General features: G+C 29.3%; 2 protein-coding genes across 2 annotated transcripts; both read right to left on the reverse strand.

Annotated features, from left to right (window-relative positions):
- Positions 1–6,516: 6,516 nt before the first annotated feature.
- LOC107946944 (21 kDa protein) lies at positions 6,517–7,592 on the reverse strand. Its single transcript, XM_016881453.2, has one exon. It carries the CDS (start codon positions 7,396–7,398, stop codon positions 6,793–6,795), a length of 606 nt encoding a protein of 201 aa, XP_016736942.1. The 5' UTR covers positions 7,399–7,592; the 3' UTR covers positions 6,517–6,792.
- A 2,166-nt stretch (positions 7,593–9,758) lies between these two features.
- LOC107947650 (21 kDa protein) lies at positions 9,759–10,566 on the reverse strand. The gene has a single exon (XM_016882237.1). It carries the CDS (start codon positions 10,554–10,556, stop codon positions 9,942–9,944), a length of 615 nt encoding a protein of 204 aa, XP_016737726.1. The 5' UTR covers positions 10,557–10,566; the 3' UTR covers positions 9,759–9,941.
- Positions 10,567–14,712: the final 4,146 nt, after the last annotated feature.

The following is a 14,712-nucleotide window of genomic DNA, read 5'->3' on the forward strand; positions in this document are numbered from 1 at the left end:
AAAGTCATCAGTGCCGCCAGACACACCGACGACACCCATTAAACAAAATTTCCTTGATAACCACCGATGCCATCTAACATGGTGATGACACCAATTTTTTTAATTTTTTTCTCACTGAAAAAATATCTATTTTTAATAAATTTGACCGCGCCTAATAGGCCGACAACACATATTAAATTTTTTTTTCTTTTTTCCTATTGTGGATACCCATATTTTTTACAAGTATTTCAAAAAATACATAAGAGTGTTACCTGACATAGTGACGACACCGATTTTTTTTTTTATAAACTAGTGATTAGGTAATTATTAGGGGGAAAAAGAGGTGATGCCGCCAGTTAGTCAAATGACATCGACTTTAACAGGAACAAATGGGTTATTTTTGTATATATATTTTTTCAGATCATTTTCGAAATTATTTAATATTTTAAGGTTATTTTTATAAAAAAATTGAGAGTTTAATGCCATCACTTAAAAAAAAAAAAGTTGCCCCTATCCCGTCTTACAAAAAAAACCCAGAAAACTTAATATTACTGCCTTGCCCAAATAGAGGAAAACCGAATTAAACTAAAGAAAGAAAGCCCATTTCCCCCATTGCTTTCGCCAGACATTGTCGGTTCCTCTTTAGTTGGAGTGAGCCACTGGTAAAGTCCAGTGGACTGCATGACCTCTTCTATCCCTTTTTCCACGATTTCTTGAATCTTATAATGGTGTTAAGCATTTAACACGTGCGTCTCTTTAATAATGTACATTATTATGGTAATAATACACATTTTAGCATTACAATGGATTTTAATTTTTTAAATGTGTTTAATTAATAGAGTGTAATTTTATTATAATTTTTATACTATATTTAGTAGTATAAATTTTAATTATACAATTTTAAATTATAAAAATTATTAATAATAATTGAGAAAAAAATTTAAACAAATAATAAAAGTTAAAATCAAATCATCAAATATTACATATGTTAATCCAAAAAATTACTCAACAATACTATTACTAATAAAATGACAAAAAAGAATAATCATACCATGTAACACCCCCAACCCGTATCCCTCGCTGGAACCGGGTTATGGAGTATTACCGGAGATTACAGATCAAACGAACAAAAATCTCAAACATTTTATATCATCAAAACAAGTCATCAAGCATCATTTTAATTCAAATTATAAACTCTCAAAAATAGATCTTATAACTTTATTTAAAATCAAACCACAAAATAATTAATATTTAGACACTCTAGGTACATGCCGACACAAAGAAATAAACATCACCATATTTGAGTTCGGGATCATTGTTGGATGCTGAATCAGCGATCAAAATTAAGTACTTAACATGCGCACGGAAAACAAAATTGTACGCCGAGTAAAAACTCAGTAGTATTTCTATAATCCGAATATTTAAAAATAAAATAATAAAATATGTATAATAAAATGTTAAGCACAATTGAACATTTAAAATCACACAATACTCGATTTTCATCACTTGTTATATATAATACATTTTCACAATTTATTCACGTATCATTTAAACAATGGCACTATCCATTCCACAATCAATTTATGAGTATATAACTTCTGTATTCTATGTATTTACAACATATTTCACATTCTATTTTCAGTTTACTATCTCATATTCTTATTCTTAGCCCAAATTAAATTTTATAGAACACACCGGATATACGGAACAAATACAGAGGTGCATTGTTATGCACTAATGGACAGAGAGCACTAAAGTGCTATACAGAGAGCACAGACGTGCTAAACAGAGAGCACTGACATGCTAGTAATCAGAGAGTACCAACGTGCTAATAATCAGAGAACGCGCTAAAGTTATTTAATGGCATGCCACTAATATCCCAGTAGTTCTAAATTCCATCTACTTGGGCATTAAGGTTGAATTTTATACATATAAAAAATAATTCAATTATCATATTTGCACAATTTCACATTTACACATATATATTCATAATATATATTCCACTTTAATTCAACCAATATAATTTCATCACATATCAAGACAATCCATTTCAATTGTAAAAAAAAAAAACAATAATTCTCACCTCAATCACTTACCATAACATTTAATTAAAAATACAACAATTAATAATTAGATTTGAATTATAGAAATACAAACCAGGAATTCCGAGCTATTCCTCGTCAACTATATTTGTTTCCTTTTTAGTCGAGAATTTCGGTATGACGATTGCTACGGAATTAAAACAATTAAAAATCATCAATACAACACTATTCAATCTCACATTAAATATTTCAATTTTTACTCAATATTTTCCTAAATTTCAATTTAGTCCCTAAACCGATACTAACTTTTATTCTCAAAACTAATTTCATATTTTCATTCCATTCCCACTTTAAACTAATTTAACTCTCTAATTTCACCATAAATCCTTAATTTCAAAATTCTCTCAATTTAGTCCCTATTAATTCAAAACCTATAATTTATTTTACAAATCAACCCTTTACTAACTTCTAACTTAAAATTCAATCAATTTAACCCCTAATTCGTCAATTAATTCAACATAACTTCTGTCTAAAAATCAACTATCTTTCAAAATTTCAACATAAACCATGAAATATTTTGTTCTAGAACTCCAAAAACTCAAAAATTACAACAAAAGGAATTAAATTAACTTACCAAATTAACTTTGAACTTTGAAACCCCAAATTTTCCTTTTTCTTTTTCTTTCTTTCTTTCTCCCCTGTTTCTTCTCTGTTTTCGTTTTTCATTTCTGTTTCAATTATTTTTTTCTCTCTTTTATTTCTTTTATAATATAATATAATATAATATAATATAATATAATATAATATATAACTTAACTTTTAAGTAATAATATTATAATAATAATATATTTTAACTTTAGATTTAAAAAAAAAAACTACTTATGCCGCCTCAACTTTAGAAAAATGCATAATTTCCTATTTGGTCCTTTTAACTTTTCTTTAATCTTTAATTAAACTTTTATCTCTATTGCAATTTAATCCTTTTTAATCAATTAACCATCGAAACATTAAAATTTCTTAACGAAACTTTAATACTACCCTAATGACACTCCGTAAATATTTATAAAAATATTTACGGCTCATTTTATAATATCGAGGTCTCGATACCTCGCTTTCGACCCAATTTACCTAATAATTTCTTTTAAATCACAAAATTCACTAATTCAAAAATATTTCTAAAATCACACTTAACTTATAATTATTAATTAATAAATTTTTCTAACTTTTTCATCGAATTTAGTGATCTCAAATCACTGTTTTGACACTATTGAAAATTGGGTTGTTACATACTATGTAATTTTATTTAATTGTTACATTTTTACAGAAAAAAATATTTCCTAAAATTATAATATATATAAGGTAAGAGTTTGTTTAAAAAATCATAGGGTAATTGTTTGAAATTGCCCGCATAATTATTCAAATTCTCAACAACACCATAAGAATTAGAGAGTATAAACGGAACATTCTATTACACTAAATTTAATGAGACTCACCAATTACAATAATTAGCCGAATATAACAGGCGTGTAACTAATTACTCAATAACTTTCCAAAAATAAATATAAAAATTTGAAATTTTAGATTTCAGTTTTTTTAATATAGTTTAAAGAATTAGATGCATATATAATGTTAAATTTAATTATATTTAAAATATTTATATGTGTTTTAGTACATAAATTCATACTAATTTTTAAACTAAAATTCATTTCTTAATATCAAAATTTTCAAACACGAACTACGTTTTATTCAAGAATTGCTTCTCAAAAGGAAAAAGAAAGTTTATTTACGATGAATGAATTAATTTAACATGTTTCCACGGAAGATAAAAATAATGATAAAATTTTCAATTTAGAGTTTTTAAATTAGTAAAGATACCTTAAAAATGATAAAAAAATTGTTTTAATTTTTTAGAAATTATAAAATAGTAAAATTATAATTTAATTTCAGACCGCTGCTTCTAATCCCAACAAGACGATACCACCCGAATGGCAATGGTATAATTTGTTATAAGGTGATAGAATAGTTAATCAATTCCAATATTCATCCTTTCTATCCAAAAGCAGAGTAAAACTCTGGAATTTTAATCACAAAAATCAAATCAAAGTTAAATACAAAAAAAAGGAAAATTAATTCAAACTCTGTTCTATAAATTTTGGTTAAATGTTTTCATATTTTTGGATTTCTTTTCTCTTGTGATAATTTATTAAGGGAAGTTTACATAATATAAAATTAAAGCCAATTAGTTCTATCCTTCTTTTTGTTCACAATGGAATTGAATTTTTTTTATAACATTAATTTATTCAAAAGTTTAAGAAAATAATGTATCTTTCTTTCAGCCATAATTGTTGGAATTGTGTAAATTGAGAAGTTGCTTTTACTGTTTGTTTTCAATTGAAAAATAGAATAATTTGCATCTTTTCCTGTAAATGGATTGCAAATGAAGGGCAGTAACAGCTTACCTAATCATTTCTTGATATCAATACTATCAAAAATGGAAATATGCAAACAATGCGAGAAACAACCAAATTCTCTTAGCTCTACTGTCATTAATGATATTATCCTGAAGAGAGAGATATTAGGAGGACCAAATCCTCTTCACAATTTTCCTCTCAGTCCTATTGACATTAATGATATCATTGTGAAGAGAGAAACACCCTCTTCATGATTCTTCTCTCAGTCCTACTGTCATTAATGATATCATCATAAAGAGAGAGATACTAAGAGGACCAAATCCTCTTGACAATTCTCATCTCAATTCTATTGTCATTAATGATGTCATCGTGAAAAGAGAAATAGAAGAAGGACCGAATCCTCTTCATAATTTTCCTATTCCATCATAAAGAGAAAAGCACTGGGAGGATCGAGCCCTTCTCATAGTTCTTCTCCTCCAAGCTATTGGCATTACTAATTTTTGTCAATTTCGTTAATGTGATAATTCATAATTTTTAAATGAAATAAATATTTAATACATTATTTATGAAATATTGTCTGAATTGAGTTGCAAGGTTGTTGTAACAAGTATGGAAAACAACCAACAAATTTTTATGTAATTTGGTGTAAACCTTTTTGGACTAAGACAATGTTAGTTGAGTTAAAAAGCAACTGGTATGGTAAGAGTATGAAAGAAGTAAATAACAAATAATCACGTCGTTTCGAGAAGATGTGTAGTAAAACCATTTACACTTGGTGTCTAGTCTCAAATGTAATAACCATATTTTGTTTGAGTTGATTGAATTTTAATTTTAAAAATGGATAAATTACATCATAAGTCACTTAATTATTGTTTCCTTTTTTTTGGTCATCTAATTATCATTTTTCTTCTAATTTGGTCACCCAACTAATCGAGATCTTTTTTTGGTCTATTTTCGTTAAGTGCTGTTTAGCCTCTGACAGGAGAGTGATGTGATAGTTAAAAAATTGGTATAATAATAAATTTAACTCTTAACTTTTACATATTATATCGATTTAGTTATACATAAAAAAATCCTCAAAGTTTATAAATAGTCTCAATTTATTAAAAAATAACAATTCAATTTACTAAAATAATTAATGATCAAATTGGATTATTTTTAAAAGGATAAATGTCAATTTTAACTAAAGAAAAAGATCAGAATAAAATTGATAAAAACATAAACGTTATACTTTTATTTTTCTACATAAAAAGGAATGGTTGATATTTCGTTGGAGCCACATGTGATCATTATCGGCCATGTTTCTTTTGAACGATGGGTCCCCACAAAAACACAGTCACAATTATGATTTGACTTTGTTGTTCGACGAAATCAACAATCAGAATAAATAATAAAAATTGAATATTAAATTTAAAATTTGAGTATGACAAATATTTTTTTAAAATAGGAATATATTATAAATATGATGAAAATTTTATATTATAACACAATTATGATATATAAACAGGGATTAAGAAGTCGGTAATCAATGTTCGGGCTAAGTGTCCTATGAATTGTTGGAAGCCTCTCAAAGTTCACGTGGTGTATGGTTTCATGTATGTGAATTAATAAAGACAAGACAGATGTGATACCCATTGCCCTTTAAGCCCTAAGGGGACAAAAAGTGTCACGGTTTCCCTGGGAAGCATGTTGTTTTGGGCTTTTCTTTTTGTGATAAGTAGGACCCTGGATTGGGGAAACAAGGTTCATCTTCATTCTCCAATTCCAAACCCTTATTCGATGGAATTTGTTTTGCTATCTATCACTTTAGTGGAAGAGACTTGCGCATGATCTCTTACCCACTTGTCTTTTTCAGCCGGGCCATATTTATAGTAAAACAAGAGGAATTTTATAATAGGGAGTAATTTTCAGTTGAGCTAAAAATTTTGTTTTAAAATGGTTTAAACTAAAAATCTATTTGTCAAAATTGGAATTTTTAATGAAAAGGCTAATAGAGATTAAATTAAATTATTAAAATTAGGAAAATATTGAAATTGTAATTGTACCATTTAATTAAGAGCCTGGCTATGCCCTGATAGAAAAAGTGAAAGCGATGAACCATGGGCACTCTGTATTTAGCGTGTACATTCATAATTATCCACACAACATTTTGCCTTCACCTTCTAAACAACCCAGAAGCTCAACAAAGTGGAAATAGTTGCATGCAGCAACTAGCAACGCCCTTTTTCTTTGTATTTTCATACTTATTACTGCAACCCTTGCTAATCGATAAGTAAAATAAGTGAGAAAAAAGAAAAAAAAATGAAATACAATTTGCATAGGAAATGAATTGTGCAAGTACATGCTTTTGTAATAACAGGTCACTTCTTGGTGCGGGCATACTGGTTGATAAAAGCCAAGGAAATGCTTGTCAACTGTGCAACTTTCTCGATTACAATCCTGACGGAGGCTTTGACATCACCATCCATTGTAGTCTCGGAGAAACCATCCATGCAAGTATCTTCATCGGTCAAAGCTGCACTAACCCATGTTTGGATATCACTCATTCTGAAAGCAAAGCTTTTGCCTTCAATCTCTTCCATTTCAGGAATAGACTTTGTTAGTTCATCGACCGAGTCACTTATTTCTTCCACGCAATCGTGAAGAGGCGCAGCCTCAGTAGGCTTTATGCCCTGCGTTTTGCAGAGCTCCGTCAGGTTTTTGGAAGCCGAGAACGTGGTGTTAAGTGTCAAATTGAGGGACTTGGTAGCTAATATTTTGGGATCGGCTTGGATTTCGGTTGCGTAGCTAGAAAAGGCGGCGAAACAGAGGTCAGGGTAGGTGGTGGCAGCACAGGAAGTTTTGATGAACTCTGTATTTGTGTCAGAGCTGAGAATTCTTCTATATGCTTGGCAGTAGTTTGGGTTAGTTGTAAAGAGAAATAAGATGAAAATAGCTGCTAGTGAAAAGGGTGGACTAACTGCCATTTTGATTTCTTTAATTTTTCTATTTCTGGGGAAAAGCTTGAAAGATTGATAAATGTTTGGGAAGAGAGAGGAGTTAATTTATAGGAAGGAGAAAAAAGAAGCAGCTCACGAGTCATGACTGTGGTTCCAACAAAAACAGCTTGATAAAAGAAAGGTAGCAAATGAAGCCAATACTTTGGGGTTAAAATCGGATTGCGACAAATTGGATTTTGTACGTGATGAGAAGTTATTTTATTTGATAGGGTTGAAAGAAAAACAAATTTGTAATAGATGATGTAAAATATTAACGTATAATATTTGTTGTAGTGCATTAGTCTTATGCAATGCATTTAAATAAATGATAATGAGATATATATTATTAAATTAACTAAAAATTTTGAAAGATTTTTAAATAAGTATTAATAATTTTACAATTTGGCTCTTATAGTATACTCATATTTTCATTTTGGCATCTTTTTTTTTTGTTCCAATTTGGTATTTAAAGTACACTTACTTCACAATTTGGTGCTAAAAGTATATTTCTCTTATATTTTTTTGTGAATAACTTACATTAGGATGATCTAAAAACTTTTTTAGGTACCAATAAAATTTCGTCACACTATCAAAATTTTAAAATATGAAATTATTATTATACACCCATTCATATTCAACCTACTCTCCAACTTCAGTTTTCTTTTTTTAAAAGAAAAAACATAAGTAATTAACATAAAAAAAATCAAGTAACATAAGAAACTTTAAAATTTATACCATTCTTATTAATGAAGATTCTATACAATATGATTTTTACTTTTAAAAAATATATAATAGAAAATTTAAAATGAAAACTAAATTTCTTTTTAAAAAATTGGTTGCATAAAAATAAAAAATATTAACTTCTGAACAAAACAAAATGATTAAAAATTGTAAAAAAGAAAAAGAAAAAAATGTTTGTTTATAATTTAAAAAATTAATTATTTTAAGTAATTTCATTAAAGTTAAATTAAGTTGGAGAAAATAGTAGATATAGATACATGTATAATAATACTTTGTTACCTTTAAATTTTAATGATGTGACACTATTTTATTGATGCCTAAAGGCTATGTTTTTTAGGATGATCCTAATATAATTTATACCCATATTTTTTAGTCATCCTTTTATAGATGTTAAAAAAAAATCTTATAACCAATCACAAAGCGTGTTTTTATGAAAAAAAACCAATTTTTTTCTTTTATTAAATGCAATACATATTAAAAATATAAAAGATTAAATATATATAAATTTTAGAAAAAAACATATAAATTATAAAAAAATATAGAAAAATAAAATTTATAAAAAACACGCAATTGCAAAGAAATTAGTTGAAATTGATAAAATTATTACAAAAAATTTAAAAAATATTTAAAAATTTTAAAAATAATTTTTTTATAAAATTTTAAAATTCTAAAAGAATATTTAAATTTCAAGTTTTTTTTGCAATTACATGAAATTTAAATACCTTTGTAATTTTTATATATTATTTTAAAATTTATAGTTATATATTTTAGAATTTTATAAAAAAATATTTTTAAACTTTTTTATATATTATATATTATTTTTTTACGTTTAAATCAATATAATATATATAATACTATTTTTTTTAAAATGACACATGGTGTGTTCTAATTACATCATGTGGCCGATCAACACCCGACCAACAGTCGATTAAGGTCGGTCAAAGTTAAAAGTATTTTTTAATATTTTAATATTTCATATTATAATTTTTTATTTTAATATTTTAATTTTAAATAAACTTAAATGTCACATGACAATTTTTCATTGTCCAAAACATGTCACGTGTTTTTTCATTGGCCAAAGTTGCTTAATATTTTTTTTAACATTCATTACAAAATGGGCAAAAAATAGAAGAAATTGATATTTTAGGTACCAAATTGGAATAAAAAAAAGTTTATGTACCAAAATGAGCATACTTCAAGGATTAAATAATGAATTAGGCCATATTTTCATTTACTAATTTTTTAAAATAATATATTTTTAAATAAAGTTTCTAAATTATAAAAAGATCACATTAGTGATGATATTTTTGCAACAAAAATAAAAGTTAAAAGCTGAAATGAAAAACCCACGAAACGTTGCGGGTAAATTTTACAAATTAACTTTTTCAAAACTGAGTTGAGACACAATGTACTTACTAGTATACATAGATAATTAGGATAAATTTAGACTGAAAGTAAAATAAAATCTAAACGGAGAATCCGAACATAATTTAACAAAATAGAATCTCAAAAGTTAACGATTTTGTTGACAAAAATATTAAAAATATTAAAATAATCACATTTTCTGAATAAATGATAAATCTTATTAATCTTCGAAAGTGGTACACAAGAAATTTAAAAGAACAACAGTAAGATAACTAAAGAAAACAACACTCTGGTATTGCAAATTTAGCTCAAGCATCAATTTCTTCCAATGAATAATATTCCAAAAGCAAAAGTACTGGGTACATTAATTTGCAAAAACTGTAAATGCCAAAAAACTCACTCAATGGGCAACACAGATAGCAATATCATTTATGAGTGGCAGCATAGCGGTTGACGAAAGCCAAACCAATGCTCGTCAAATGAGCAATCTTCACTACTCGTCTTCTCACTCTACTTCTGAATTTACGGTTAATGGATTTCCCAGACAAGCCATCCATGCAGGTATCATCATCAGTCAAAGCTGCACTCACCCATGTCTGTATATCACTCATTTGACTTCGGAAAGTGCTGCCTCCAGCACCATGCCGACTTAGTTTCCCGATTGAGTCTTTCAGCTCATCGATAGAGTCCCCTAGTTCTTCCACACAAACACGCAACGCCGCCGCCTCTCTGCGTTTCAACCCGTGGCGTTTGGAGAGGGTTATCATTGATTTCGTAGCGAAACGAGTGGTGTTGAATGCCAAGGAGAGGGCTGTGGTGGCTAACAACCTAGGGCTACCTCGGATTCTGGTCGCATATCGAGAAAAGGTAACGAAACACAAGCTAGGTTGAAGGGTAGTACGGCAAGAGGTTCTAATAAACCGAGTGTTCCTTCCACTGTGACGGATCGGTGTCGCAGCTGAACATGAATTCAGGTTCGTTGCGAGCTGAATGAGGATGATGAGAGCAATTATTGAGAAGTAAGAACCAGCGGCTGCCATTTGCTCTTGGTATAAGCTGAAAGAAACTCAAATGCTCTTTTAGATGGACGTCTTAATTTATAGAAAAAATAACCTACAGATATCATTAATTTCTTTATTAATATTATAAACTTATAAATTAATTACTTATTACCTTCTCTAAGAATATTGATGTTACCTACGACTTAATTAGTTTATTTAGCCATACTTTTTCATCCATGATTCAGGGAGAAACAAGCTGGACATGTGTGTTATAGAGTCAAACCGATTTAAAGGTCGGCTAGCTCTACATTATTTCACAAAACTGTGCTCACTGAGACCATAATTTATTGAAAAATACAATTTAAAATAACTCGATGACAGATGATGATGAAGACATCAACTTCTCAAAACTGCAGGATTTTTTAAATAATAGAAGATTGTGACTTTCCTATGTGCGAAAGAGAATGAACGTGCATTCACAACATCCTAATGCTTAGAACGACAATAATGTCGTCAATGGCCTGCATATTCTGCTACAAAATATCCCCAAGTTTCAATCACCCAAAACAGTACCATTAAATTAATCAAGAAATCAAAGGCAAGGCAAAAAGATATACTAATTAGTACGGTTTACGATGACAATTAAGACACATATGGAAGATAATGGGCAGCCACTTTAAATCAATGATTGCAGGGGAGATTATAGTGAAGATTTTCATCCATCGGATGCTGTTATACCCCAAAATATTGGTGATATCAAACAATCCATGACTCCTATCTTTGGCTGGGTATCAAATAGATCTTATTGTATGAAATTTATAATTTCAAATTTTTAAATGATGTATTCCTATTGGGTTAATTATTATTAATTGGTTAAATTATAGATTAAGAATTTAAAGGTTAAAATATGTTCCGAGTGTCCTTACTTTTTGTACATTTGAAATTTAGTTTATACTTTTTGTTTCAAGAATTTAGTCTCTCTATTTTCGGATTTACAAAATCAGATCTAATTGTTAACAATGCTAAAATTCTTAAAATAAATTTATTAATGTGATATTTTAAAATTTTAAAAAATAACTCACTAAACATCTAGCAAAAAAAAGTTCTTAATGAACTAGATTTAATAATGTTATTAATTCTTAAAAATTCATGTGAACATTTTAACAATAAAAAAAAATATAGATTTATAGAAATTGAGATATTAAATTACGTAAAAAATTAAAATATAAAAAATTAATTTCAAAATTGAGCAAAATCGATACGGAAATTTAATTATTTATAATTTCACAAAAAAAGTAATTGGCCGTGTATTGTGATATTAAGGAATGCATGGACATTGTATAGAAATACTGAAATCCGACATTATCATCAAGTCTAAGTATAGTTGGCTACCTTATTCGAGTTTCTTTAGAAAAGATAAAGATATAAAAGGCCCAAAATACTTAACAGACTATGCCTAGGTTCTTCCATGGGCACTAGGTTACCCGTTGGGTCTCTGGTTGCCCTTATTTTAACTGCTAATTTCATAACAGGGTCATCGTGTTCCAAAGATTAATGGAAAATTAACTTGGGTCAGAACATGAAATGAAAATTGTAAAACAAAAGATACATTGTTTGGTGAATTGATCAGACTCCATGGCCATGCTTCACCATCTTTTTGATGCTATGCCTCCTCTTACTCCAATGCTGAGTTCACCTATATCCGATATATGTTTCGCAGCTCCTGCACTGAATCACTTATATCTGCGCTCTAATCTATCATGGCTGCAGTTCCGTTGGTCTCAAGCTTTGGACCCTTTAAAAATCTTTTAACTACCTTGATGTCGCATGGGCAGTTAAAATCATGTGCAAATGTTAGTAGAATTAACAACAAAAATCAAGTTAATTTTACGCACGAAAATATCAAAAATCAAAATCTGGTTAACTTTTTTAAAGAAAAATTCATTAATTCATTCCATAAATGAAACCATATAAATCGAAAGAAAAAAATAAAACAAATACCCATCATAAGAGGTGAAGGACAAGCTCCATCAACACAATAAAAGTTTCAACCTCAGCATCAAATGAACATTATGGCGTGTTGATAATTGACTCTATCACAACTCAAGTACGACATATTTGGAGTGATTGCAAACACTTAATACAATAAAGAAATCAACCCGGGATAGTCCAAAGCGGGCAACAATCGACAAAAGAATTGAGCATCCACTAGACTGGAGAGGACAATGACAAAATCATTCCTAAAATCACTTGCAAAAGAAAGACTAAAAAACGTGCTACAAGAGCAGACAAAAATTTCTAAATGTGAAGTCTTGTTAAACAATGGAAAACAAACAAAAAAAAATATAAAAATTAAGACAGTACGAGTCCAAATTGACTCGTGAAATTATTTATTGTTTTGAAATACTCTCAAAACATAAACATATTAAGAAACCAACGAAGGGCCATCCACTTTCCAAATGAAAATACTAGTGGTTAGTGGAGTGTCAGTAACAATTTGCATTGTCGTCTGTCAATCATAATTTCTGAAGACAACAAAATACCCACAAAATAAATCTTCAAACTAAAAAGAGAGAAAAAACCATGGAGTAAATGAGGAGCAAAAAAAAGAGAGAGAGGCGGGTGCCAGATAGCTCGGGCAAAACAAAAAAGAAAAAACAAACGACTTGGAGGAAAAAAAGAAAGAAAAGTTTTTAAGGTTTTACAATATTTTTTAAAATTAAAATTAAAATGAAAATTAAATATTAATTTAATTGAAATAGTTTTGTGATCTATCGTAATTTGATATGTCAAATTAAGTTCTCTAGTACACTTGAGGACCTTATTCTTAAGCAATTTAAGTATATTTTACATGTTTTTATCGATTTTTAATTTCAAACCTTAGTAAATGTTTTTGTTTAGTTTTGTCCCTTTTGAGACCCAAATTGGCTAAACGGTGTCATGGGGAACTTAACGATGTGATTGAGTTGGTGTAGGGGGATAATATTGACCCAACCTTGAGGAAAACATAATTTAGAGTGGGTATCGCGACACTGATTCCATGGAAGTCGCAACACCCAGACCTTTTACCTTGTGGATGCAAAACTTTAACAACAAATCAACATGGAGCTCACTGTCATAGGAGTCGTGATAACGAGGGATGGATATCGCGACACTAAGCCAACGTTGCGATACTAAGCCTTTGGAGTCGTGATACCCCTGAAGGCGTTGAAGTGAAGAAATTGAGGCTAACTCCAGCGGTGTCGCGATACCGACCATTCACCATTGGGTGTTGCAACACCAAAGCATAGGTGTTGCAATACTGTTGCTTGACGAGTGAAAAATTGCAGGGTCAATTTTGTGTCCAAACAAACTTAAGTCTTTTTCCATTTAAAGGTATAATGGTCAATGTTAGTTTAAATGTTAGTATACTATAAATACTACTTCATAAGCTTTTGAAGATGGATTTTGTTGGCTAAACATTTGTTCTTTAGTTTTTATATTTCTTAGGGTGGGTTTGGATGGGCAATGTGTTTACCTTCGATTAGAGTAAAAACAACGGTTGCAGTGAGATTAGATACTGTAGCGTAAGACAAAAAGTAAGCTAAACGCACCGCACTGTCCATTCAAACCCACAATTAGTTTATGTTTTCATTTCATTTCATTCTCTTTTTGTTGTAGTATTTTTGTTTCTTCATTTTTGCTGGAAACATTGTGGATGGTGATGTATTAAACGCTCGTGCTTCATCGGATGTATATCTATTAATGAGAATTTTCTAAACCCTTATCTTTTATATTTTATGCCTACCATGTGTTTGTTAAAATGCTTGTGTGGAATTTAAGTTTAATCATGTGCTAAATTGTTGTATTGGTTGATTGATGAGTGGATACTTAGCTAAGTTATTAACTATGCCTTGTTGGTTGTTTGTTCAAATGTATTAAATTGCATATTACACTAGAATTGACGCATTTAGTGGAAGATTTAGATAGAAAAGACCTAGATGAGACTCTATCATGTAGGAATTTGATACACTTGTGCCGAATAGTTAGACCAAGATGAGATCTATATGACTAAGTGAGACCGAGAGGAGAGCTTAGGTGGTATCTTTTAGTCTAAAATGAGATCAAGAGGTGATTCCTAGCTAACAATAGCAAACAATATAATCATCATAGGTTTATTAGCTTAGTAATCCATAACTCATTCAACCATCATTTT

The sequence above is a fragment of the Gossypium hirsutum genome, chromosome D12, assembly GCF_007990345.1.
Source record: "Gossypium hirsutum isolate 1008001.06 chromosome D12, Gossypium_hirsutum_v2.1, whole genome shotgun sequence".
Classification (NCBI taxonomy): domain Eukaryota; kingdom Viridiplantae; phylum Streptophyta; class Magnoliopsida; order Malvales; family Malvaceae; genus Gossypium; species Gossypium hirsutum.

Coding starts and splice junctions, on each gene's coding strand:
- LOC107946944 (XM_016881453.2), bottom strand. CDS start 7,398: ATGGCAGTTAGTCCACCCTTTTCACTAGCAGCTATTTTCATCTTATTT.
- LOC107947650 (XM_016882237.1), bottom strand. CDS start 10,556: ATGGCAGCCGCTGGTTCTTACTTCTCAATAATTGCTCTCATCATCCTC.